This window comes from Eschrichtius robustus, chromosome 6, assembly GCF_028021215.1.
Source record: "Eschrichtius robustus isolate mEscRob2 chromosome 6, mEscRob2.pri, whole genome shotgun sequence".
Classification (NCBI taxonomy): Eukaryota; Metazoa; Chordata; class Mammalia; order Artiodactyla; family Eschrichtiidae; genus Eschrichtius; species Eschrichtius robustus.
In genome coordinates this window covers 24,159,702-24,186,955 of record NC_090829.1, presented here as the reverse complement: position 1 = coordinate 24,186,955, position 27,254 = coordinate 24,159,702, and the positions used below count along the sequence as shown (strand labels likewise).

Sequence of the window (27,254 nt, the reverse complement as noted above, 5' to 3'; positions counted from 1 at the left end):
TAAACCCAGCTTTACTGCCCACCATTTTCTGCAGGTACCCTGAGCAGGGCTCTCCTGAGTACAGGCACTTCTAGAAGGGCTGATTTTTCTGAGCACTCCACAGTGTGCCACCTTGTGGCCTGCAAGTGTACTGCCGCATGTTACAGCAATATTTCTCCAGCCCATCTCAGTGGACCCTGGTGTCCTTATTCTTTCCAGTGAATTATCTGTGTGCACTCATGTGGTTCCCCAGCTTTTATCTTGTGGTTCCCCAGCTTTTATCTCCAGTCCTAAACTTTCTCTGAAATTGCAAACATGAATTTGTAATTTTCTCCTAGAGTTTTGCAACTGCTAGACATTTAAATTAAAACATAGCAAATGTAACTCATTTCTATCACATTATTTTCTGTCTCAGTTCTGCTTCTCCACCCGTTTTCCCAAGCATGGTCCACAGCAACTGTAGCCACACTCTTAGGGTCCCCTTCCTCTGTCTTAATTCCCCACTGAATGCCCCATACACACACACACACACACACACACACACACACACACACACAGAGCAGACTGTGTCCTTCTCCCACTTAAATTCATTGTCTACACCTGTGCCATGCAATACAGTGGCCACTGTTGAACACTTGAAATGTGACGAGTGCTACTAAAGATCTGAGTTTTTAATTTAATTAAAATTTAAAAGCCTCCGTGGCCAGTGGCTACCATATTGGACGGCACAGGGGCCAAACTCCTTCGCACTTTGTACCCTAGCCTCTCTTGCTGGCTTCATCTGTAGGCCCTACCACCTCGCTCCTGATGCCCTAAGTAGTTGGGGTTTTATCCTAAGTGCGGGGGGAAGCTGTTGGTGGATTTAAGCAAAGTTCAGGATTAGATTCACACTTGATGAAGATCACTCTGTGAGGCCCCAGTGAGGTGAATGGACTGTAGGGGTCAGGAGGGTCAGCGTGTTCTTGAGGTTGTCCAGGGGAAGTGCACCGGACAGAAATACAGAGACGGTCAAGAGACGCTGACAGTTGTGCAGGCCAGAGACCTGGGGAGATATTGACAGGGCTCGGCGGTTAATTGGACTAGGGCGATCCAGAAGCATGCCTCCCGGGTCCCTGGCTTGCACAACTCAGAGGAACAAGGTTACCATTCGTAGAAGTAGAGTCATAGGTTGAGGGGTAGATTCATAAGTTAAGCTGTGCTTATTATGAGATTTAAATGAAATAACACGTACAATATTCAGCTGACTCTTTGGCAAATAAATAGTAAATATCCAAGCATGTTAGCATAATATTATTAAAGTTATTTGAATATGTTATTATATGGCAAGAGCATTGACATAAGAATATATACAATATGTATAATGAACTTAAATTTGACTTTAAAAAAAAATAAGTTAAGCTGTGCCCTTGTGGGGTTAGAGGTGTCTGTGAGACAAGCAAATGGAGCTGTTATGTAGGCAGTTAGATCTACGGGCCTCCAGGCCAGAAGAGAGATGTAAGCAAGAGATTTAAATCTGAGTCTTCAACGTATACGTGGTTGACACCATGGTGCAGGATGCGATTGCCTAGGGAGGGGTTACGGGGAAAGGAGAAGAAGGGCTAGAATTAAATCTCTAGAAACTCCAGGTCTTTGAAGAGGAGGATCTGCTGGCAGAGAAGAATGAAAAGAGCAGCTAAGGGGAGGCGGCGGACGTGGGGGGAACCCAGGTGCCGGGGAAGTGAGTGTTTTGAGAAGGGGGTACTCAGAAGAGCCAAGTGTTGATGAGACTTCAAACAAGGGCAGGACTAAAATGTTACCATCTGATTTCATGACGTGGAGGCTACTGGACACCCTGGCAAGGGTTATGAATGGAGCTGTGCAGGCAGAAGCCAGATAGCGGTGAGGGGCGTGTAGAGCAAGGCGAGGAAACTGACACTAAGTCCAGCAACTCAGTCCACAGGTTTGAGCCTAAGGGAGGGTGTGAACGTGGTAAAGCCAATGGGAAGTAGCCGGCACAGCAGGAGAACAGAAGGGCAGAGTGAAGGAATAAACTGAAGAGGAAATTTCCACATAGATGAGAGGGTCTGGCCTCCGGAGGACGCACGGAAGGACAGACCTCAGACCAGACGTGGGCAGCCTCTCTCAGGGGAGGAAAGAAGTGAGGTGGGCAGATAAAGACAGCTCGGAGGTCTGGTGGGGCTTCGAGGACATTTTCTTCTGTGATCTCTGTTTTCCCCAGAAAATAGGCAAGGTCACCTGCTGAGAATGAGAAAGAAGGGAGGTGGGAGCCCCAGGGGGCTTGGGGGAATCCGAAAAACAGCTGTGGAAATTGGAGACAGCTTGTCACTTGGACGAGGGTCCATTTGTGTTCTCAGCTGTCTACGTGCAGGCACAGAAAGAGAAGCAGAGGCTCCTTCAGGATTCCTAAGGGTTGGAGGGCAGAGGGGAAAGGGAGTTTAACATATTGTCAAGAAAGTGAGATAACAGACCATGGAAACTAAGTGGAGTAGCTAAGGAAGTGAAGACGGGCCAGGTTGGTGGAGTGGGAAGAATGTGAGGGGTCAATGTGTTGAACCTCTACAGACAGAAAGCAAGTACTCATGAGAGTCTGAGAGTAAATAAATAAGCTTGAAGGAGAGGAGGCTACACTGGCTGACCGGGTGTCTACATTTGGGAGATTGGTGATGAGACTTCAGCAGGAGGACATGTAAGCCTGGGACTGAGGGGCGGAGATGGAGCAGAGGGGACGTGTCTGGGAAGGATGGGGCCGTGGTGGCACCGAGAGGGATCATCCCCGAGGAGGGAGGACCCACCGAGCACACCCACCCACGGGCGCGGGAGCACATGGAGAGGAGGGCTGAGACCCAGGTGCCACGCTGGGGGGTGCAGGGCAGCAGAGAGAGGACGGGAGGATGAGGAGGGCCAAGGTGGGACAGCTGATGGCTTAAAGGCAAGAGAGCAGGGATGTCCTGAAGGGAGAGAAGGGGCCGTGTGGGACACCCACCCAACCTCCAGACTAACATTCTGAGGCCGAGAAGGAGCTGGTTTCCAGTGGCCCACGTGAAAAGATGCTCTTTCATCAGACAGGGAGAACCACTAATGCCACTACCTTTTGACTCAGCGAATTAGGTAAATTCAGGTCCCCACCTCCTGGAACAATAGTCCCTCTAAATGCTTTCTGAGCTCTTTCTCCATATATATGTATATATATGCTATTGTGTATATTTTAACATTAAATTGTGTGTATTTTAACATTAAATTGTATATATTTTAATACTATAATCCACTTTGGATCCTCTTTGGAGTTAAGTAGGGGTACAAATTAAGGGTAAATTCACAGAAAAGTTAGCAGAACATATTAGCAGGGCAATATTACAGTTGTAAATTCTTACCCACCAAGTACTGTTCTGTGACAGCTTTGTTTAGTTCTTCCTAGCATGTTGCCACATATAAGTGAATCATTAGGAAATATTTTGGAAACATTTTTAATGATGATAATGAGGATTATTTTCATTTCATTTCATTTCATTTCATCATATTACAGTTTCTCAACCTTGGCACTATTTACATTTTTGGCCAGATAATTCTTTTTTTCTTTTTTTTTTTTTAAAGGGTGAGTACTGGAGTTACTTTTTTTTTTTTTAATTTTATTTATTTACTTATTTATTTTTGGCTGTGTTGGGTCTTCGTTTCTGTGCGAGGGCTTTCTCTAGTTGTGGCAAGCGGGGGCCACTCTTCATCGCAGTGCACGGGCCTCTCACTATCGCGGCCTCTCTTGTTGCGGAGCACAGGCTCCAGACGCGCAGGCTCAGCAATTGTGGCTCACGGGCCTAGTTGCTCCGCGGCATGTGGGATCTTCCCAGACCAGGGCTCGAACCCCTGTCCCCTGCATTAGCAGGCAGATTCTCAACCACTGCGCCACCAGGGGAGCCCCAGATAATTCTTTGCTGTTGGGGGCTGTCCTGTTCACTGTAGGATGTCTAGCAGCATCCCTGGTTATATACCCACTAGATGCCAGTGGCATCCCCTAGTTGTGATCACCAAAAATATTTCCAGGCATTACCAAATGTCACCTAGAGGGCAAAATCACCCCTGACTGAGAACCACTGTGGTTATCTATTTAGTTGTACTTTCAAATTTGTCTACTTCTCAGTTCTTAAGATCCTTCTAGGCAATGAATAATGCCTTACTAATAATCCTTCCAGGCTCAAAATAAATGTTTAGTGACTGGTTGCATCTGATTACAGCTATAGCACACTTTACCACATGAGCAGTGTTCCCAGAAACCTGTACTGCTCACATTTGGGCGACTGTGTATTTCAGATGCACCAAGAAAGCGCCCTCCACCCTCAGGGGGAGCCCCATAGGATTCCTTTTGGAAAATGAGGAGTTCACCTACATCTCCTGTGTTCATATTTGTTGTACTGGGTTTTTCTAAGCAGGGCACATGAGACTGTATCTATTTTTGGTTACAGCATTAGTTATATATAAAGGAAGAAGAGAATAGGGCTAAATTTGGGTTATCTTTGATCTCAGGTTTAAAACTCAGCAGAGGGTATTGAGTTACCCTGAAGAAATTAGAGCAGGAGTTGGTAGCATGAAGAATTGCCTTTGCATGCTTTTTAATTATTTCATTGCAATGACAGATTGGTGGCCCAGGGAAATATATGGGAATTTTAAATTGGTAGATTCAGATCTAAACACCAATTATACTTGAATTCATTTTCCTGAATCTTATGTCTTTCTTCTTTGAATGAAGGTTTAAAACCCACCGTGGCCCTGTGTCAGCAGAAGTGTAGACGGTCGGGGACTCTGGAGAGCAATTATTGCTTGAGTAACTTTGGTAAGAAACAAAACCCAGCCTTTCCTCTTTAATCAGAAACCTGAAACCGCATGCTTAATCTCAAAGGAATTGCCGTGAATGTGATGGTAAAGGGTCAGTTACACTCTTCATTTACCCAAGAAAATATTTTCTTACACACTAGGGTATGTTGACTTGTGCCTTTTGAAGTGTTAGATTTCACACCTGAGAAAAATTCATGTACAGAAAATATACATTTTCCACGTAAACTTAATAATTTGACTCCTGGTACGTGATACTACCGCTCTGTGTATTCTGGCTGGCTCCATATTCCTGAAAAAAACCTGTATTCCTTTTTTCTCACATAGTTTTCATGTACTGAGTATTTTTTCACACATCTGTAATTCAACTGAAGTTAATTAGAAACATATCCAAGCTGGCCTCTCTCAGAAGAAATTCAAGTGTTTCCTCTGTAGTGTCCTTCCAAAGTAGTGAATTAAAACTTGGAAATCTGAAATCCATTTGGAAACTCTTATAAACTGGAACCTGAGGAGATATTACCTAATGACTTAGAATTTCTAAGAGTTTTTTCCAATTAAAAAAAAATTGCACTTTCCGTGAAAACCACTTAAGAGCAAAAGATCCCAAGTTTAATTATGTTGGTTATGTTTAAAAGGAACATCGAAGAGAAGTCTTATCAGGAAAAGAAAGTTGGTACAGCCTTTAAATAGGTTACCCAGAACAAAGGGCCTCCCAGATGAGGCTTTGCTTGCTTTTTCTTATGCCTTCAAGTGGTAGCTGCAGCCCAGACGGACTATGTTGTAGAGAAGGTATGAAGGCACTAAAGAATCTAGGGCCCTAAATCTAACTGGAGTTTGCATGCCGAAATTCAAATAATGGCATGAAAATGAAAACCAGTAGCACGAGGGGTCATTGCTCCCACACCCAGTGTGGTCTTCTGTAGGAGGTGCTTAAGGAAATCTCCCTTCCTGTCCCTCAGAGCCACCTGATTTCACTCGGCTACTGACTGACGTTTTGCAGTAAACACTCATGACCGAGAGTCAAAGTAAGGCATGAGAAGAATTCTGATGTTATGAGCTTTGCGTACCACATAAGCAGTGAGTTCTCACTTTATCCGGAAAGGGTCATATCAGCCAAGTCCAAAACTCGATCTATTCCACTGTGACTCACTTCCATGGCAAAATGACCCAATACTATCACCAGTGGCCCATTGGTTCCCAACCAGCATTGGTAACACTCCTTTAGGGGCAGGTTTTGATTGTCACAATAACTGCCGGGTGCTACTGGTTTTCTGGGTAGAGATAGGATTCATCAGAAAGTCATTCAATGCAAGTCCTGCCTCACATGCAATGTCCCCTGCCCCCCCACCCCAGAATGCCAAAAGCACACCTTTGAGAAACACAGCATCTTTCTTTCTGTGGGTCAGAAGTGAGACTCTTCTCTGAGTGTCACATAGTAAAAAGAGAGAGTGACATAATGAAAAGCAACTGAATTTTGCTAGAGTTTTTTTTTTTTTTAAGCAAGAAAATGTCTTAAGTTATACCTCAGTTCTATACTTTGACTTGTTAAATGCGTTAAACAGGATGGATAAAAAAGAGAATATGAAAGACCCAGAAAAAGACAGACATTTACTGATCATTAGAGGGAGATGGGGATCTATGGATGAATCAAAGTTCAAGGAGAGAGCACCTGATATCCACTGAGAGAAGACAAATAAGGGATGAAGGGGGGGGGTTGGTCTAAGGAACAGAAATAATTCTGGTTTTTGCTAACCCTGATTACCTTCACTGCTTTTATGATACTCTTTCTTGAAAGGGGCTTTTATTTTCTGACCCCCCATCTTCCCTCTTCCTTCCCCCCACCTCCATCCCAACCTGCTGCTTCCAATTCTCTTTGGTTTCCTCCAGCACCTGCAATTGGTCATTTGCTGTAGAAGCCTGGGAGAAGGTTTAAGGGAGTGGATATTTGTAAGACCGATTCTTCATTTAATAAATATGTGTTTTATAAAAAAAAAGTTCAAGGAGAGAGGCCAGCTAAAGAGAGGAACCAGGGGGAGACACAGAAAGGTAGGCGCTCACCCACACAGACACAGGACTCAGATCTTCGTGGCTCAAACCCCCATCATGCAGCCTCTTAGTATGGCATTGCCTCTAAAGGTACAAGGTCCTGTTGAGTATTCACAGGTAGAGGCGCATGAGCCCATCCCTTATTTGGTAATTGATCCATACGTTGGATAAAACATTGGAACGAGTCCTCGTCTCAGCAACTGACTGCAATTCCGCAGATATTTTGGTTTTCCTACTCAGTATCAACGCCTAACAGCTGCGGTAACATTACAGCTTCACGACTCCTTTTTTTCAACCTGAATTTTGATGACAAATGTACAGAATCAAATTCAATGGCTCTATTAGGACCTTCTTTCTAACTTTAAAATGTTTCCCATCTGAAACTTAGAGAAATGTACAACTACGTTCAGTTCTGCTTACATTTGCCTTCACTGTCCCATTATTTCAAAAACGTTTTCTTTTGCAGTCTTGGCTGGCACTGTTATCACCACCATCCCTCGAGGTGGGAGTTTGCACGCCACGGTCTCAATCATCAACATCTATAAAGAGGGAAATCTGGCAATTCAGCAGGCTGGCAAGAACATGAGTGCCAAGGTCATCGTGGTCTGCAAGCAGTGCCCACTCCTCAGAAGAGGTGAGTCAGAGGAAAACTTCAGTCTTTCTTCCATGGGAGCTCAGGGGCAGAGAAGGGGACAGGAGAGCCTCTCTGAGAAAATCATGGATCTTTCCATGCCATGGCTGGTCTAGGGAAGTAAAGTCAGGGCTAATGTATTGCCCACTTGTGGTTTCAAAGGAGGGCCTTTGGAGTCAGCCAGAATTGGGCTCCAATCCCAGTTCCAGTAACTTGTGGAAGAAGACGAGGTAATGGAAATGATCAATGAGTCCAAGAAATGTTTGAAGTTGGATCCACAGGGAACAGACAGAGAAGGAGCGCATCAGGAGAAAGAGATTTTGAATTATTGCACCTAAGGTGCCACTACTATGTGTAGAGGAAGATATCCATCAAGGAACAGGAAATTCAGAGCTGGAGTTCAGAAGAGAGAGGTATCTATGGGCTAGAATGAAAGATTTGGGATTCATTTGTAGATATAGGATTATTAAATCCATAGATGGGGATGAGTTTATTAAGAAATTTTGGAAAAAGAAAAGCTACTCCAGAGCCAAAGGTACATGATTTTTTTTTTTAAAACAGGTTCTTTAACTTATAAAAGTAATGTATGCTCTATGGTTTTTAAAAAGTTTAAATAAGTAGAGAAGGATATAAAATAAAAAGTGAAGCCCTTTCCCTTTCCCCAGAGGCACAATGAACAGTTCCTTCCACAAAGTTCTATCCATATAAAGCCTGCACATACACACGTAGACAGAGGAATCATGCTACACATGTTCTACTGAAACTTCTCCCCCACGTGATGTATATGTGGACAGCTTTCCATCAACAGCACGTATAGATCTCTTTTTTGGCATGGCAGTAATGCCTGGCATTCCACTGTGTGCTGTACCATGATTTCTCTATCCAATATCAGCTCATTCCTTTCCTCAGTCTTGTTACACACCTCTCCTACAAGTGAAACAAACCAAACCTCTGCCACACACACACAGAAATATAGAATATCCACTTCAAGAACGCTTTACTATGAATTCAGATTGTTGAGAAAAGTCGGGAGGCGAGCAGCCTCACATTGACTCTTTAGAGGGAATAGCAAAGACTCTGTAAAAGGTAACACTTCTTTCCAGAACTGTCCGGAACAGCAAATAATGCACATCTAGACACGGTCAAATCTCATAATGATGGTAGCAGTGCAGCCTTTCGGTGGCATCTACCTGCTCAGCCTACCAAGTCTTCACAGGCTCAATGCCACTATGATGCCAGTGTTGGCCCACAGAGGAAGGCCTATGCAAGAGAAAAAGGAAACACACATTTCTCTTATGACACACCGGGGAGAGGGAGAATAAAGGGGGTGGTAAGACACACTTCCTTTATGACATTTTTCTGAAGCAGTATAAAACTTCAGAGTTGAACCCTACATAGCTCAGCTTGGGCCCCAGTCTAGGCCTACCTTAGCCAGACACACTGATATATAAAAAATAGTATAACAGAATAAAGTACTTTTTAGTACTTATCTTTTTGCAAGGGACTATAAGAATGGAAAGAAATATATGATCCAACCATGCCCTCAAAAAACTTACGTAGTATAAATGTTGGAGATGTTAATAGAAAGTTCAAGACAACAACAACAGAAGACAATGGATCATTAGTTGCCAAATGCCTGGGGAGCTCCAGAAGCCTTGTGACATCAGGAGAGGCCATCTGAAGATGGCGTGTCAGGGAGCCCTGGAGGCCCCTTGAGGAAGAAGAGCCTTTCACAGAAACAGTGTATTGTTCATAGCAGACACTCAGTAAATACATCAGACCTTCCGCAGAGCTGGACATGACCGGATCAAATCATTCCATCCACTTTCCTAGTGTTAGAGCTGGAACATGCTATTCAGTTAAATTTAGATTTTTTTCCAATGAGAGTCTTAAACCAGATTTTATCCTAGATAGGATAAATGTCTAATTATACCATTTACAGACCATTTACCTAGAGGTGAGTTATAGTCGAAGTTGTTTCAAACCAACACACATAGAGAAAAAAATTAATCTTATATTCTCTTTTAGGTCTAAACTACATTATTATGGGCCAAGTGGGTGAAGATGGGCGAGGCAAAATCATGCCCAACAGCTTTATCATGATGTTCAAGACCAAGAATCAGAAGCTCCTGGACGCCTTGAAGAACAAGCAATGTTAACAGTGAACTGTATCCATTTAAGCTGCGTTCTGTCACTGCCTTTAAAGGATCTATTTTTTTCTCAGTAGGAAAAGAAAACTTATAACCTGAAATATTGAGCATTCAGAGACATTTACTCTTCACATGATGTAGGTAGGAGAGCTCCGGTATCACTGATGGAAGTTCTGTTGCCTGCATGGAAGAGGAGCAGATAGTCGATTGGAAACCTGCAGACTAAGTGAGGTGATAAGAAACTAAACGTATCAAGCGTTGACAGTTTGGAAGCAGTTTATTTATACATCTCTGTAAAAGGATATTTTAGAAATGAGTTGTGTGAAGATGTAAAAAAGAGATTTTATACGTGCAATATTTATAGTGATATTTGTTTTACCTTCAAGCATTTGCTCTGAGTTGTTATATTCTTCTCTTGCATTTTTAAAATCAATGCTTAATAAAATATTTTTAAATGATTATATAACAGCCATTAGACTTGTTTTTATAGAAAGTGGGACACTGTAAAAAGAATATTCCCTGCTATTTACACATAAGGTTGTCCTTGTATCAGTTTATACTTTGCTAAAACAACATTCCAAGAACCGCAGGGATTAGATGGACTCAGGAATGTAAATAGACTATAATCCTTCTCTGCAGAACCAGAGAATGTTAGAGCTAGAATGGTGTCCCTCAGGAATCTGATTCAGGTCCTTCATTTTGTGATAGAAATGGAAGCTCAGGTATATTTAGTGACTTGTGCAGAGCACACATCTCCCAAGAGACAGAACAGGCAATCTAGCTCAGAAGTCCTAATTCTAAACCCAGTGCCCTCACTGCCACTAGAAGAGGCCTTCTCTGCTCCAGAGGAAAACCCTCTTCTCTTGCAGAGTTCAGTCTTTGTTTTCCTAGCCTAAATCATAATTAGTTGTTTCATAGGACTTGAAATTAGAAGTGAGCCTGACACCCTCATCTTGTTAATCCCTAGTTATAACTGGACGAGATTGTATCAGCTGGGATGCATTCTGCCATTGCCTTTGAAAGACCTCTTCTCACTCAGTAAGGGAAGAACTGTGAAAGGGTTCCCATCGTTTGCACAGAGCTGCTTAAAAGGCAGCAGTACCTGCAATGATTGTGGCAACCAGCCCTCAGGAGGTTGCGGGCCAGGAGCTGCAGAAGAGGGGACAACCATCCCTATCCAAGGAAGGTAGAAAGAATACTAGGGATAAACACAGGCTTAGGTCACAAGGTCTCTCATAGTTGAAGCAAAGTTTTAGAAATAAGGGAAGATATTCTTTGGGGTGAAAACAATAACTCCCAGCTCTAGAAGTGACCAGACACTCAAAGAGCAGAAAATAGAAGTTCAAAAGGTAGAATCCTGTTTGGGCAGCTGAGGGAGTGCAAGAAAGCAATGAATGGGGGCTGGTTGGCAGGGTCAGGAATCATTCCTAAACTCTCCCACCAGGATGCCCATCAGTACCAGGGCACTCACCAGCCTGAGGAAGTGAATGAACTAGAGGAGCCGGTGGGTGGCTTCCCTGGCCGGTGCCACCTTTTAGAAAAAAGCCCTCTCAACTGGCTGAGGGCACAGGGCAGCTGTACCCAGCCAGGGTGTAACTGTGGAATCCTGATGGATTCCAAACTTCTCTCGAAAAATCAGTACCTTTCAAGAATGCATGTTGTGGGACTTTGGGGTGATTACTAAAGATTTTAGCATGTCTTCTCTTTTAGTAGAACCTTCTTATTGGTGCACTAGGGCAGCAGGCTTGCAGCCATCAGCCTCCTGCACAACCAGTGAAAAGACTTCCATGGGTTTCTGAGTGGGGGCTGGAGTCACAGTAAAGTAAAAAGTTATCCAAAGTATTCATACCATTGGCATCTCTGACACAAGACTTAGAACTGTTGATGGGCTTTAGAGGTTAATAACAGATAGCAATGTTTTGGCTTTTAATTCAATTATTCAAAACAGACATAAACTAAATAGTGGCATGGCTCTTTCCGGTCCAACAACCTTCCCTTAATTTCTTTTCTTATTTATTACATCATTTATTTTAACTGAACTTCAGTTTCCTTAGTTATAAATTGAAGGAGTTAGACCAGATGACTTCTGGAGTCCCATATTATTTTCTCTTTTAGGAATCATTTCTTTTAAATTTTTTGTTTCTTTTTAAAGAACAGTTGATAAAGTTTTGGTTTTGTTTTTAGGTATTTGTACTTGGGGAATCAAATACATGTAACCAACAAATGGGTGACCGTACTAAACCATCACAGAACAAATTTCAAAATGATAAACCAGACTCTCTGATGTGTTTCACAGGGTTCTGCTAGCTTAATTTTCATCCTTTGAATTCAATTCAATTCCTATAACAAAAACATAAGAATCTTGCAAAGTTCCCAAATCTTAAATTCTGTCATATTACTTACTTGATTGAAGGTTAAACTTAGTTGGAAGAAAGTTACCTTCTTTTTTTCCTTTCCATAGGAAAGTGCTGCCAGGCTCCCATTAGACCTTCTGGACTACTAAATGAAATAAACTAATGACAAAATCTTCTTTAAAGAAAAGCCCTATAATAAAACAGCTACTAATCAGGAAGCTCTAATATGAGCTAATATTAACCAGAAAATTCTTTTGCTTAAATGCATGGACATATTTATATGCATGCAAACAAATTTGAAAAAATAGTAAGTTCATGTGGAAAACAAACATTAAAAAAAAAGACTTGACCTAAGTGTTCTAAGCCCTTTATATTGAAAAAGAGAAGGATAAAAATATTGATTAATTTGATAACTTAAGGTTTTACATTAAAATATCTAGGGTAACCATAAAAGAATACTGAGTTTGAAAATTTATTTTAAAATAGCAGAGAAAAAAAGGTAAGAAATTAAAGAAAGTGAAATAAGGGAAAATAGAATAGCATATGCTGGTAGAAATGAAAATGTATCAATAATTCCAATTTATATAACTAGACTAAAAAATTAAAAGCCAAAGATTATCAGACTGGATTAGAAAAACAAAATACAACAATATGCTATTTGAAAGAGACACCTAAAGCATAAGGACACAAAGAAGTTGAAAAGAAAAGGATAGAAAAACATAAATATACCAGGCAAATATTAACCAAAACAAGACTGAAGTGGCTTTATTCATATTAGGGAAAAAAATAGACTTTAAGGTATTTCTCAAGATGAAGAGGGTTACAAGGAGATATAACAATTCTAAAATTTGCATGCAGCTAATAACATGGAAAGATATGTAACTAAAATATATATTTTATCCTTCAATATAATATAGCCTTCAAAATATATAACTAAGTCTGGCATAGTATAAATGGAAATTGACAAGTTCACCATCGTAGTGGGAGATTTTAACACACTTCTCACAGTAATTGGCAGATTTAAAAGAAACAAAAAAAAGATATAGATTTTTTTAAAATAAATTTTAGCATGATTTTTAAATTTTAAATTTTAAATTTCTTTCCTATAAAATGAGAAGGTTGAAGTAGGTGATCTAAGTTTTCTTCCAATCCAATTTGATGGAATAAGACTTAGAGATTGCAATTGTTAGAAGGGTATCTGACTGGATATCATTTCCAGGATATTTACACAAATAGATAATGGCTGAATTTTCATTTAACAAATTTGTGTCATTTAATATCAACAACAGACTTAAGCTGAGGATACAGAGAATAAAAGAACTGCCCCTTCCTATGCTTAGGTTAGATTTGTACCTTAAAAAAAAAAGAAAAGAAAAAACCCTCTGTGTTAAAACAAGCAATGTGCTTGCTATTTCTACTGAAATATAAAATGCGGGAAATGAGTTTTAAAATATGGAGTTGAATCATCTCCCAAATTAATTTAATTTCTGAATGAGGTAATGGGGTGGCTAGTACATTTTCTTCCTCAAAACCCTTTTCAAATGGCACCTGATAGTTTTACTATCTTAGAATAATTTTATCTAAAACTGAAAGGATTGATCAAATAGTCTTACTAATGGAGAGAGACAGAGAGAAACGTCTAGATTGCTGGTAGCAGGATGAAGAAACCTGTCATTATCTGGCTGAAACAGTTCTTTTTTGAAACATACATTTACCTCCTACCCAACCATGCTGTTTTGCCTCTTGTACTACTGTACTTTAATTTACATCAGAAACCATGTCTCTTAAAGATGGTTATTTTAAACCATGTAAGTAACACATAAAATTTTTCCTACTTTTGAGTTCCATATTTGAAGCACGTATTTCAAACTGGAGGCAGGGGGAGTAGGAAAAGGAAAAAGTAGTGTGAAATGACCAAATGAAGACAAACACTGTCACTGGCAATTCTTCTAAATATCTCTTCAAGAAACACAACATGTTTACCCACAGGGCAGTGATGCCAGAAAGCTAACAAATTTACTTACAAATGAGAAATCCACAGCAGCCATTGCCCCTGGTACTGTTAACATTTTCTTAGCGTAATTTTGAATAATTAGACTCCCTACAGCCTATAACCTCGGCCTATTTGTTATTTTATAAATGTATTTTCTGAGGAAAAGAAAAATTTCAATATCAATGCAATTCCAATCAAAATCACCACAAGGTTTTTTTGGTAGAAATTGACAGGCAGATTCCAGAATTTATATGAAATAGCAAAGAATCTAGAATTGCTAACATAAATTTTGAAAAATACAAAATTCTTCACCCTGGCATTTACTACCATACTTCACGTGACTGTGTTATGTTACTAATGGGCTACCAACTTGCATATTCAAGCACTGTTTTCTTCTAGAGTGGTAATAAATCATAAAATTCCACTGTTATTTTCTTAGTTTTCTTTCTTTCTTTCTTTCTTTTCATTGAGGTATTGTTGATTTACAATATTGTGTTAGCCTCAGGTGTACAACATAGTGATTCAGTATTTTTTTTATTATATTCCATTATAGATTATTACAAGATATTGAATATAATTCCCTGTGCTATACAGTAAATCCTTGTTGCTTGTTTTATGCATAGTAGTCTTTATCTGTTAATCCCATACTCCTAATTTGTCCCTCCCTCATCCATCTCCCCTTTGGTAACCATAAGTTTGTTTTCTATGTCTACGAGTTTTGTATATAGATATGTTTTTTTTTCTAGATTCCACATATAAATGATATCAGATAGTGTTTGTCTTTCTCTGACTTATTTCATTAAGAATAACATTCTCTAGGTCCATCCATGATGCTGCAAATGGCAGTATTTCGTTCTTTTTTATGGCTAATATTCCAATATATCTGTATATATGTGTATATATATATATATACACACACACACGTGGTATATATATACCACATCTTTATTTTTTAACATCTTTATTGGAGTATAATTGCTTTACATTGTTCTGTTACTTTCTACTGTATAACAAAGTGAATAAGCTATACGTATACATATATCCCCATATCGCCTCCCTCTTGTGTCTCCCTCCCACCCTCCCTATCCCACCCCTCTAGGTGGTCACAAAGCACCGAGCTGATCTCCCCGGGTGATGCAGCTGCTTCTCAGTAGCTATCTATTTTACATTTGGTAGTGTATATATGTCAATGCTACTCTCTCACTTCTCCCAGCTTACCCTTCCCCCTCCTTGTGTCCTCAAGGCCATTCTCTATGTCTCCATCTTTATTCCTGTCCTGCCCCTAGGTTCATCAGAACCATTTTTTTTTCTTTCAATGCCATATATATTGGTTAGCATATGGTATTTGTTTTTCTCTTTCTGACTTACTTCACTCTGTATGACAGACTCTAGGTCCATCCACTACAAATAACTCATTTTTATTTCTTTTTATGGCTGAATAATATTCCATTGTATATATGTGCCACATCTTCTTTACCCATTCATCTGTCGATGGACACTTAGGTTGCTTCCATGTCCTGGCTATTGTAAATAGAGCTGCAATGAACTTTGTGGGATTGCTGGGTCATATGGTAGTTCTATTTTTAGTTTTTTAAGGAAGCTCCATACTGTTCTCCATAGTGACTGTATCAATTTATATTCCCACCAACAATGCAACAGCGTTCCCTTTTCTCCACACCCTCTCCAGCATTTACTGTTTGTAGATTTTTTGATGATGGCCATACTGACTAGTGTGAGGTGATAGCTCATTGTAGTTTTGATTTGCATATCTCTAATGATTAGTGATGTTGAGCATTCTTTCATGTGTTTGTTGGCAATCTGTATATCTTCTTTGGAGAAATGTCTATTTAGGTCTTCTGCCCATTTTTGGATTGGGTTGTTTTTTTTGATATTGAGCTTCACGAGCTGCTTGTAAATTTTGGAGATTAATCCTTTGTCCGTTGATTCATTTGCAAATATTTTCTCCCATTCTGAGGGTTGTCTTTTCATCTTGTTTATGGTTTCCTTTGCTGTGCAAAAGCTTTTAAGTTTCATTAGGTCCCATTTGTTTATTTGTGTTTTTAGTTCAAATACTCTAGGAGGTGGATCAAAACAGATCTTGCTGTGATTTATGTCAAAGACTGTTCTTCCTATTTTTTCCTCTAAGAGTTTTATAGTGTCTGGCCTTACATTTAGGTCTTTAATCCGTTTTGAGTTTATTTTTGTGTATGGTGTCAGGAAGTGTTCTAATTTCATTCTTTTACATGTAGCAGTCCAGTTTTCCCAGCACCACTTATTGAAGAGGCTGTCTTTTCTCCATTGTATATTCTTGCCTCCTTTATCAAAGATAAGGTGACCACATGTGTGTGGGTTTATCTCTGGGCTTTCTATCCTGTTCCATTGATCTATATTTCTGTTTTTGTGCCAGTACCATACTGTCCTGATTACTGTAGCTTTGTAGTATAGTCTGCAGTCACAGAGCCTGATTCCTCCAGCTCTGTTTTTCTTTCTCAACATTGCTTTGGCTATTGTGTCTTTTGTGTTTCCATACAAATTGTGAAATTTTTTGTTCTAGTTCTGTGAAAAATGCCATTGGTAGTTTGATAAGGATTGCATTGAATTTGTAGATTGTTTTGGCTGTGTCTTTTGTGTTTCTATACAAATTGTGAAATTTTTTGTTCTAGTTCTGTGAAAAATGCCATCGGTAGTTTGATAGGGATTGCACTGAATCTGTAGATTGCTTTGGGTAGTATGGTCATTTTCACAATGTTGATTCTTCCAATCCAAGAACATGGTATTATCTTCCCATCTGTTTGTATCATCATTAATTTCTTTCATCAGTGTCTTATAGTTTTCTGCATACAGGTCTTTTGTCTCCTAAGGTAAGTTTATTCCTAGGTATTTTATTCTTTTTGTTGCAATGGTAAATGGGAGTGCTTCCTTAATTTCTCTTTCAGATTTTTCATCATTAGTGTATAGGAATGCAAGAGATTTCTGTGCATTAATTTTGTATCCTGCTACTTTACCTAATTCATTGATTAGCTCTAGTAGTTTTCTGGTAGCATCTTTAGGATTCTCTATGTATAGTATCATGTCACCTGCAAACAGTGACAGCTTTACTTCTTCTTCTCTGATTTGGATTCCTTTTATTTCTTTTTCTTCTCTGATTGCTGTGGCTAAAACTTCCAAAACTATGTTGAATAATAGTGGTGAGAGTGGGCAATCTTGTCTTATTCTTGATTTTAGAGGAAATGGTTTCAGTTTTTCACCATTCAGAATGATGTTGGCTGTGGGTTTGTCATCTATGGCCTTTATTATGTTGAGGTGAGTTCCCTCTATGCCTACTTTCTGGAGACTTTTTATCATAAATGGGTGTTGAATTTTGTCAAAAGCTTTTTCTGCATCTACTGAGATTATCGGATGGTTTTTATCCTTCAGTTGGTTAATATGGTGTATCACATTGATTGATTTGCATATATTGAAGAATCCTTGCATTCCTGGGATAAATGCCACTTGATCATGGCGTATGATCCTTTTAATGTGCTGTTGGATTCTGTTTGCTAGTATTCTGTTGAGGATTTTTACATCTATGTTCATCAGTGATATTGGTCTGTAGTTTTCTTTTTTTGTGACATCTTTGTCTGGTTTTGGTATCAGGGTGACGGTGGCCTCGTAGAATGAGTTTGGGAGTGTTCCTCCCTCTGCTATATATTGGAAGAGTTTGAGAAGGATAGGTGTTAGCTCTTCTCTAAATGTTGGATAGAATTCACCTGTGAAGCCACCTGGTCCTGGGCTTTTGTTTGTTGGAAGCTTTTTAATCACAGTTTCAATTTCAGTGCTTGTGATTGGTCTGTTCATATTTTCTATTTCTTCCTGGTTTAGTCTCGGAAAGTTGTGCTTTTCTGAGAATTTGTCCATTTCTTCCAGGTTGTCCATTTTATTGGCATAGAGTTGCTTGTAGTAATCTCTCATGATCCTTTGCATTTCTGCAGGGTCAGTTGTTACTTATTTTTCATTTCTAATTCTGTTGATTTGAGTCTTCTCCCTTCTTTTCTTGATGAGTCTGGCTAGTGGTTTATCAGTTTTGTTTATCTTCTCAATGAACCAGCTTTTAGTTTTATTGATCTTAGCTATCGTTTTCTTCAATTCTTTTTCATTTATTTCTGATCTGATCTTTATGATTTCTTTCCTTCTGCTAACTTTGGGGGTTTTTTGTTCTTCTTTCTCTAATTGCTTTAGGTGTAAGATTAGGTTGTTTATTTGAGATGTTTCTTGATGTAGGCTTGTATTGCTATAAGCTTCCCTCTTAGAACTGCTTTTGCTGCATCCCATAGGTTCTGGGTCATTGTGTTTTCATTGTCATTTGTTTCTAGGTATTTTTTGATTTCCTCTTTGATTTCTTCAGTGATCTCTTGGTTATTTAGTGGCATATTGTTTAGCCTCCATGTGTTTGTATTTTTTACAGTTTTTTTTTCCTGTAATTGATATCTAGTCTCATAGCATTGTGGTCAGAAAAGATACTTGATATGATTTCAATTTTCTTAAATTTACCAAGGCTTGATTTGTGACCCAAGATATGATCTATCCTGGAGAATGTTCTGTGAGCACTTGAGAAGAAAGTGTATTCTGTTGTTTTCGGATGGAATGTCCTATAAATATCAATTAAGTCCATCTTGTTTAATGTGTCATTTAAAGCTTGTGTTTCCTTATTTATTTTCATTTTGGATGATCTGTCCACTGGTGAAAGTGGGGTGTTAAAGTCCCCTACTATGATTTCGTTATTGTCGATTTCCCCTTTTATGACTGTTAGCATTTGCCTTAAGTATTGAGGTGCTCCTATGTTGGGTGCATATTTACAATTGTTATATCTTCTTCTTGGATTGATCCCTTGATCATTATGAAGTGTCCTTCTTTGTCTCTTGTTATAGTTTTTAATTTAAAGTCTATTTTGTCTGATATGAGAATTGCTACTCCATCGTTTTTCTTAGTTCTTTATTTTAGTATGTTGTAGCATTATGTAGTTTTGTCAGGTTTACTGAAGCATAATTTCCATACGTTAAAATTCACCCTATTAAATGTATAGTTTGATGAGTTGTGCAATCAATCTTCTCTTCCCACCAGATCCTGGTAACCAATGATCTGATTTTGGTTTCTATAGTTTTGTCTTTTCTAGGATGTCATATTAATGGAATCACACAGCGTGTGAAGCCTTTTGTGACGAGTGTCCTCACTTGGCATAGTACTTTTAAGATTCATCTGTGTTTCTGCATATATTTCACTAGTTTGTTCCTGTGTCAACTTGGGCAGGCTGAATTATGTTTCCCAGAATTCTCTCCCGTGTATGCTTCTAGGTAGGGTGGGCACAAGACACATTTCAGTGTGAAATTTGGAGGGCAGAAATGGAGCAGCAGCCATTTGGGGTTTTTTTGCAGGCACTTGCATTGTTTACACACGTTGAAACTTATCTGCTGGCTCAACCTACTGGTGAAGGGCAGCGGCCAGGACTCTAATCATTCCACCTTTCCTTGGCTTGTCCTTCAGCTTCTCTAATTCTGGGCTAGGTGTGTTTAGCAATGTGGCAAAGGGTAACTTCTTCCACAGGATTCCCACATCCTCAAGGTTGGAGACAGGGACAAGTGACAAGGGTCTCAGACTGTCCTCATGGGTTCCAGCTTATCCGCATTTCTTCCACCTATTTTCCTCCTCCAACAGCCAACCTGGTGAACTTCAATCTCCAGTATTAGATGCAAAAACAGCAGCCTCGGAGACTGCTTAACCAACTCCAACAGTTGTGTAATGTCAAATCCCTGTAAACAGATCACTGTACACACAAACATATGTGCCTGCCAATATCCTAGTAGTTCTGCTTCTCTGATTGAACTCTGACTGATACAATTCCTTTTTATCACTGAGTAGATTTCCATTGTATGGATGTACGATTTACTTACCCATTCACCAGTTCATGGGCATTTGGTTGTTTTCAATTTGGGATCGTGACTAAAGCTGCTATAAACACTTACATACAGGTCTTTGTATAGACATATTATTTCAAAATATGGTATTTACAAATAAAAGAAGAAATAGCTAAAAGAGTCAAATATCATTGCCACCAGAGGCAGGAAGAGGTACAAAGGGGTCTGATGTTGATGCTTTGCATTTTAGACCTTTGTTGCCATAATTTAAAAAAAACAACAACAGTGAACTGTATACTTTAAAAGAGTGAATTTTATGATATGTGAATTATATCTCAATAAAAAGTATAAAAGCATACAATAATACAATGAACAAACTCTGTCAATTTATAATCTAATGTCAAGTTTTATTTACCTTTTTTCTTACAATATGCTGTCATTCAAAATATACCTCGTAACTCATGCATACAGTAGGCACTCTATAAATATTTTGATTTAATAATTAGATATTTTTTAGAATGACTAAAAACCCTGATGTAAAATCCCAGTTGGGAAGTGCATAATCCCATCATAGACAAAATATATAACTTTACAATAAACATTTTTATAAGAATTTGCCCAAAAAAGGGAACACTTACAATTTGGAAATTAAAAAATAAAAAGTAAAAAGCAAGATGAAACACAACACTAACATATTTCAACAATGATCCCTGGATCGGTGGTACTTATAGACCAAGGGCTACCTGCACCCTGTGGCCTTAAGACCATCTGACATTCAGTTAAGAAGATAATTATATACATAATAACCTCTTAACTAGAAATGCTGCAAGAATAAATAAGGAATAGCCTGTGAAAAACTGTTAACTATATCCCTTACATGAGCACAGGAAAAAAAATTTAAATATATACTTTATTCTCCAATTTAAAAAGTCAATGCTTTTCACCCTAAGCATCAAGAATGAGCCACAAATAAGCATGAAGTCCCGTTTATAGAACTATGTTAAATTCTGTGGAAAATACTTTCGGATATAAGGTCAAGAACCTTAGTCCAAAAATAAAACAAATCCTTGCATTAAAGGGTCTTCCAATGTTTACACAAACAAAACAGGCTGTGACCATACATGACAAAGAAATACCTTCTAAATCCTTATTTTGGGTTAGCTTTATAACTAGGAACATTCACTCCAACTTGAAAAAAAATTATACCACTTTTATGATAATAAAAAATTAAAAGCCAATAAATACCTAATCTTAGAGAAGTAGCTGTGCAAACTTATAAACATAATCAAATACTCTATAGCTACAAAATGAAAAGTCTACTAACTATATTTTTCAAAAACTATATAATTCTATAAAAATTTAAATACGTGGACTCTATCATTACATGGAAATGTATATATAAAATACCATTAAGTGAAAAAAGCAAAATTAAAAATATAAAGTGATTACAACCATGTAAAAGTAAATATGTTACAGTAACAAACATTGAGGTGAATTTAAATTTATAGACACAAATAGATTCAAACATTCATTAGGGCTTTATCTTTGTTGCTTAAGATTATAACAAAAGAAAAAAGAAAAAATAGACTACTGTTTTAGGTAAACCTATACTCCTAAACAATAAATACTGAACTATATATGTAAACTCCTAAAGCAAAGATTTTAAAAAACAAGACTTCTATATCTCAAATGTACCCTATGGAAGGAGATCAGTCCACATTTGCTGATCTTCATTTTTACAAAACCTTCTGGCAATAGTCACTACAATTCTAACGCTGCCCTTCTTAAGCAGAAAGAGAAAAAAAATTTAAGCACCGTTTAAATAAGAAAACTAAGCAGCATGCTAACAAAATCTATCTACTTAATCTGTTTTATTACTGCAAAAAGCCACGAACAGAGGGTTTTAAAAAAACTAATCATATATACATATTTTACATAACATATATTTATGCTATAAATATTTTAAAGAATGGCTTTTACATAATTCTTTATTTCAATATATATCTTACTAATTTAATTGCAAGTTATACAAACGCAGTCTTTCAGATTTATTATTGAAAATTATTCTCTACGTGATTTAGAAAATGGCTAATTTCTTGGATAAAACATAGCATATTTAGAAGTCCGAAAGCCAAGTAAATCCCTTATTTCATTTCGGAATTTTGACAGATCTTGGCGCAGTTCATTTAGACTTTCCACAGTTGCCTGATCTGTACTTTGCATCTTTTGTCTCATGGAAGTCAAGTAACGATGCACTAAACAGCACATCACTTTTTGGTAGTTTTCATCTCTCTTTTGCTTCAAATTTCTCCATTCCTTCAAAACAAAAAATATGATATTAACAATGTGCATAAAAATATTTAGATGAGGTGGATTTTTAAAAAAATTTACAGATACAAACACTATCTTGTAATGCTTTATTAAGACTATATTTTTGCCACTACATGTTACAAAATAATATTCAACACATTTGAAACATGCCATGCATATTTGTTTTATTCATTTACCTGTACACTTACCTTGATTTAAGATCCTTAGTTTGTAGTAGGGATTAGCAAACTATGACCCATAGGCCAAATATGACCCACTTCCTGTTTCTGATGGCCTGTGAGCTAAGAATGGCTTTTACAGATGAACCTGTTGTAATCAATTTGATGACGGGGACTACTAACTTTGAACTCCAAATAAACAAAATGTTATTCCCCGCCAAAATGGAATTCCATTCATTAATAGAGCTGTATTATAAAAAAAATATTACTCAATTATTCTCATATGTTTAATTTCATCAATAAAAATTTTGTGGAAATTTGTTTTCTCTCTTGTTATATTACTACCCACATAAAATCTACAATTTTTTCACAGCCCACAAAGTCTAAAATATTTATTATCCGGTCATTTACAGAAAAAGTTTGCCAGTTCCTGGCTTACAGCAACATGTATTGAATTATTCATGTATTGAACAACTTTCAAGAAGAACCAGAAAAATATGCATTGACTCTAAGAGTCACTCTTATGCTGACAGCCTAGGTATTCTGAATATTTTCCTTGTTTTAAAACTGTGAGATGAGAATTCATGAAAAAAATCGCAGCTCTCTCTCTCATTTTCAATAAGTATTTATTGAATCCTTACTTTATGTTAGATACTATGCTATGCATTAGGGATACAGGAGTGAAAAAAAAAACAAGTCTTAGCCCTTGTTTTTTTGTAAGCTGTTTCGCTAATTGCTTTATAACCACAACAAATTAGTGCAGAGAATGCCCTGTACAAAACAACACAAGTCTTAGCCCTTAGGAACCTGCATATTTATGCTTTAGGAAACATCTGAGATTAGTAATTATTAAAATTATCATGTTGCAGTTCAACCATCTAACTTCTTACCTTTAAGCTGTTCTGCCGTTTAACCTTGCCTTTTGATGTATGAGAGCAAATCCATTTACTGAGGCTACTAATCATATAGCAGATAGTCTTTGGTGAAGGAATGATGTTGAAAGGTGGGGGTAATGTACATTTGTCATCAAAGTAGCTAAGCCACAACTTTGCTCGAGCAAACTTCCATTCTTTGTCTTCATGATTCTATAAGAGGCAAGTGAAAAAGGAAATGAATAGGCATGCACACGTGCACACACACACGGTAGGGCTGGTATGAAGAGATTGTTTAAGATTGTTCAAATGTTTCCACACCTTGTAGGTAAAAATTTGGTTCAAGACTTGCAGTTAATATACATTACTTACATTTTTTTAAAAAATCTATATTTAATTTTTAAATGACACATTCTTAATTCTTTTAAATCTTTGCCTTATCTACTACATACATTTGGTATGGTCTGAAGAGAATATAAAATTTTTAAAAGAAAGAACACTTACTGCTATCAACTGAAAACTTTTATGAAGCATTGCCACCAGCAGCTTGGTAAGCACAATCACAACCACAACATTGTATGTCCCAACAATAACAGCTCCAACGAAGGACTGTAATTCTTCTCCGTAGCTAAATCTTGTGACAAAGATTGCCACATGTGCTAAGGAGAAAATATACCAGAACAAAGCAAAGCAAGTGCCGATGAACCTGTAAAGACAATTACATTTCTGTTTAAAAGGAATTTTAAGTTAATTAGTGAAAATAAAGAATTCATTTATATCAACATTACATAAAGAATACATAGATAGCCCAGGAGTAATATTTCATAAAGTAACTGAGGTTGGACCCAACATCACAGATATGCCTTACTTTAAACAAAGAAACAAACTCAAAAGGAAGATAAATTATTCCTGTTTAATCTCTTACTACTTCTCTGTCTTTTCTCAACACAGCAGCCTATGATCCTGTAATACTTAATTAGATTTTGCCACTTCTTCGCTCAAAAACTTCAAATGGCTCTCAAGCTCAACAGCCCGAAGTCCATACAAGGGCCAACAAGGTCCTACATGATCCCATTACCTGTCTTTCTTTTCTTCCCTCCCTTTATTTCTTTCTTTCAACTGAAGTATAGTTGATTTACAATATTATGTTAGTTTCAGGTGTACAACATAGTGATTAAGTATTTTTGCAGATTATACTCCATTATAAATTATTACAGGATAATGGCTATAATTCCCTGTGCTATACAATATATCCTTGTTGCTTATCTATTTTATACATAGTGGTTTGTATCTGTTAATCCCATACCCATAATTTGTCCATCCCTGCTTCCCTCTCTCCCCTTTAGTAACCACAAGTTTGTTTTCTATATCTGTGAGTCTGTTTCTGTTCTGCATATACATTCATGTGTATTATTTTTTAGATTCCACATAGAAGTAACATTATACAGTATTTGTCTTTCTCTGTCTGACTTATTTCACTAAGCATAATATTATCTAGGTCCATGCACATTGCTGCAAATGGCAGAATTTCATTCCTTTTTATGGTTGAATATTAAATTGTGTGTGTATTTATATGGATTAAGAAGACAGAATATATATATCCATCTTCTTAATTCATTCATCTGTCGACGGGCCCTTGGGTTGCTTCCATACCTTGGCTACTGTAAATCGTGCTGCTATGAACACTGGGGTGCACGTATCTTTTCAAATTAGTGCTTTCATTTTTTCCTGGATATATAACAAGGAGTGGAATTGCTGGATCATACAGTAGTTCTAGTTTTAGTTTTTTAAGGAACCTCCATACTATTTTCCACAGTGGCTGCACCAATTTACATTCCCACCAACAGTGTATGAGGTTTCTCTTTTCTCCACATCTTCTCCGACATTTGTAATTTGTAGACTTTTTGATGATGGCCATTCTGACTGGTGTGAGGCGATATCTCATTTTTGATTTGATTTGCATTTCTCTAATAATTAGTGATGTTAGGCACCTTTTCATGCGGCTGTTAGTCATCTGTATGTCTTCTTTGGAAATGTCTATTCAGGTCTTCTGCCTATTTTCTGACTGTGTTGTTTGTTTTTCGATATTGAGTTGTATCAGCTGTTTACATGTTTTGGATATTAACCCTCTGTCAGTCACACGACTTGTAAATATTTTCTCCCATTTTGCAGGTTGTCTTTTCGTTTTGTCAATGGTTTCCTTTGTTGTACAAAAGCTTTTAAGTTTAGTTAGGTCCATTGTTTATTTTTGCTTTTATTTCTTTTGCCTTAGGAGACTGATACAAAAAAATATTGCTATGATGTATGTGAAAGAGTGTTCTGCCTATGTTCTCTTCTAGGAGTTTTACTGTGTCGTGTCTTACATTTAGGTCTTTTAACCACTTTGAGTTTATTTGTGTATATGGTCTGAGGGAATATTCTAATCTCATTGTTTTACGTGTAGCTGTCCAGTGTTTCTAGCACCACTTGTTGAAGAGAGTGTCTTTTCTCCACTGTATATTCTTGCCTTGTTTGTCACAGATTAATTGACCGAAGGTGCATGGGTTTATTTCTGGGCTCTCTATTCTGTCCCACTGACCTGTTTTTGTGACAGTATCATGCTGCTTTGATTTCTGTAGCTTTGTAGTATAGTCTGAAGTCTGGGAGGCTTACACCTCCAGCTTTGTTCATTTTTCTCAAGATAGCTTTGGCAATTCAGGGTCTTTTCTGGTTCCATATGAATATTAGGATTATTTGTTCTAGTTCTGTGAAAAATGTTATGGGTATTTTGATAGGGACTACATTAAATCTGTAGATTGCTTTGGGTAATTTGGCCATTTTAACAATGTTAATTCTTCCAATCCAAGAACATGGGATAACTTTCCATTTCTTTGTATCATCTTCAATTTCCTACATCAATGTTTCATAATTTTCAGAGTACTGTCTTTCACCTCCTTGGTTAAGTTTATGGCTAGGCGTGATTTTAAATCGGATTGATTTTGGTTTTTTACTTTCTCTTTCTGATATTTCATTATTAGTGTATAGAAACTAATTAACATACACAGATTTCTGTATGTTAACCTTGTATCCTTCAACCTTGTTGAATTCATTTATTAGTTCTAATAGTTCTTTGGGTTGAGACGTTAGGGTTTTCTATATAAAATATGTCATCTGCAAATAGTGAGTTTTACACCTTCCCTTCCAATTTGGATATGTTTTATTTCTTTTTCTTGTCTGATCACTGTGGCTAGGACTTCTAATACTTTGTTAAATAGAAGTGGTGAGAGTGGCCATCCTTGTCTTGTTCCTGAATTTAATGGGAAAGCTTTCAGCTTTTCATCATTGAGTGTGATGCTGGCCATGGGTTTGTCATAAATGGCCTTTATTACGTTGAGATATGTTCCCTCTATTCCCGCTTTGATGAGTTTTTATCATGAATGGATGTTGAATTTTGTCAAACACTTTTTCTGCAACTATTGAGATGACCATGTGATTTTTATCCTACCTTTTGTTAATGTTGTGTATCACACTGATTGATTTGCATATGTTGAACCATCTTTGTGACACTGGAGTAAATCCAACTTGATCATAGTGTATGATCCTTTTTACACATTTTTAGATTCAGTTTGCAAATATTTTATTGAGGATTTTTGCATCTATATTTACCAAAAATATTAGCCTGTAATTTGCTTTGTACTGTCTTTGTCTGGTTTTGGTATCAGGGTAATGGTGGCCTCATAGAATGAATTTGGGAGTGTTCCATCCTCTTCAATTCTTTGGAATACTTTGAGAAGGATAGGTATTAATTCTTTATATGTTTGGTAGAATTCCCCTGTGAAGCCATCCCATTCTGGACTTTTGTTTGCTGGGGTTTTTTTGTTTGTTTGTTTGTTTTACAAATCCAATTTCAATTCTAGTGATCAGTATGTTCAAATTGACTGTTTCTTCTTGATTCAGTCTTGGCAGGCTGTATGTTTCTAGAAATTTGTCCATTTCTTTTTGGTTGTCCAATTTGTTGGCATATAACTGTTCATAGTATTCTCTTATGA

General features: G+C 37.7%; 2 protein-coding genes across 5 annotated transcripts in view; one reads left to right on the top strand and one right to left on the bottom strand.

The window, feature by feature from the left end:
* Positions 1 to 10,093, top strand: part of PCOLCE2 (procollagen C-endopeptidase enhancer 2) — a 73,874-nt gene extending 63,781 nt beyond the window's left edge. Inside the window, exons 7-9 of the mRNA XM_068546044.1 lie at positions 4,718 to 4,801; positions 7,313 to 7,480; positions 9,506 to 10,093. Coding sequence (XP_068402145.1) covers positions 4,718 to 4,801; positions 7,313 to 7,480; positions 9,506 to 9,636 — 383 coding nt within the window. The 3' untranslated portion in view covers positions 9,637 to 10,093. The remainder of the gene's footprint in view (positions 1 to 4,717; positions 4,802 to 7,312; positions 7,481 to 9,505) is intronic.
* Positions 10,094 to 21,843: 11,750 nt separating this feature from the next.
* TRPC1 (transient receptor potential cation channel subfamily C member 1) overlaps positions 21,844 to 27,254 on the bottom strand; it is a 61,578-nt gene continuing 56,167 nt past the window's right edge. For all 4 annotated transcript variants that reach the window (XM_068546039.1, XM_068546040.1, XM_068546041.1 and 1 more), the window contains 3 exons: positions 23,731 to 23,932; positions 23,245 to 23,439; positions 21,844 to 22,181 (listed from right to left, as the gene is read on the bottom strand). In XM_068546039.1, the coding sequence (XP_068402140.1) occupies positions 21,954 to 22,181; positions 23,245 to 23,439; positions 23,731 to 23,932 (625 nt within the window). In that variant the 3' untranslated portion in view covers positions 21,844 to 21,953. The remainder of the gene's footprint in view (positions 22,182 to 23,244; positions 23,440 to 23,730; positions 23,933 to 27,254) is intronic.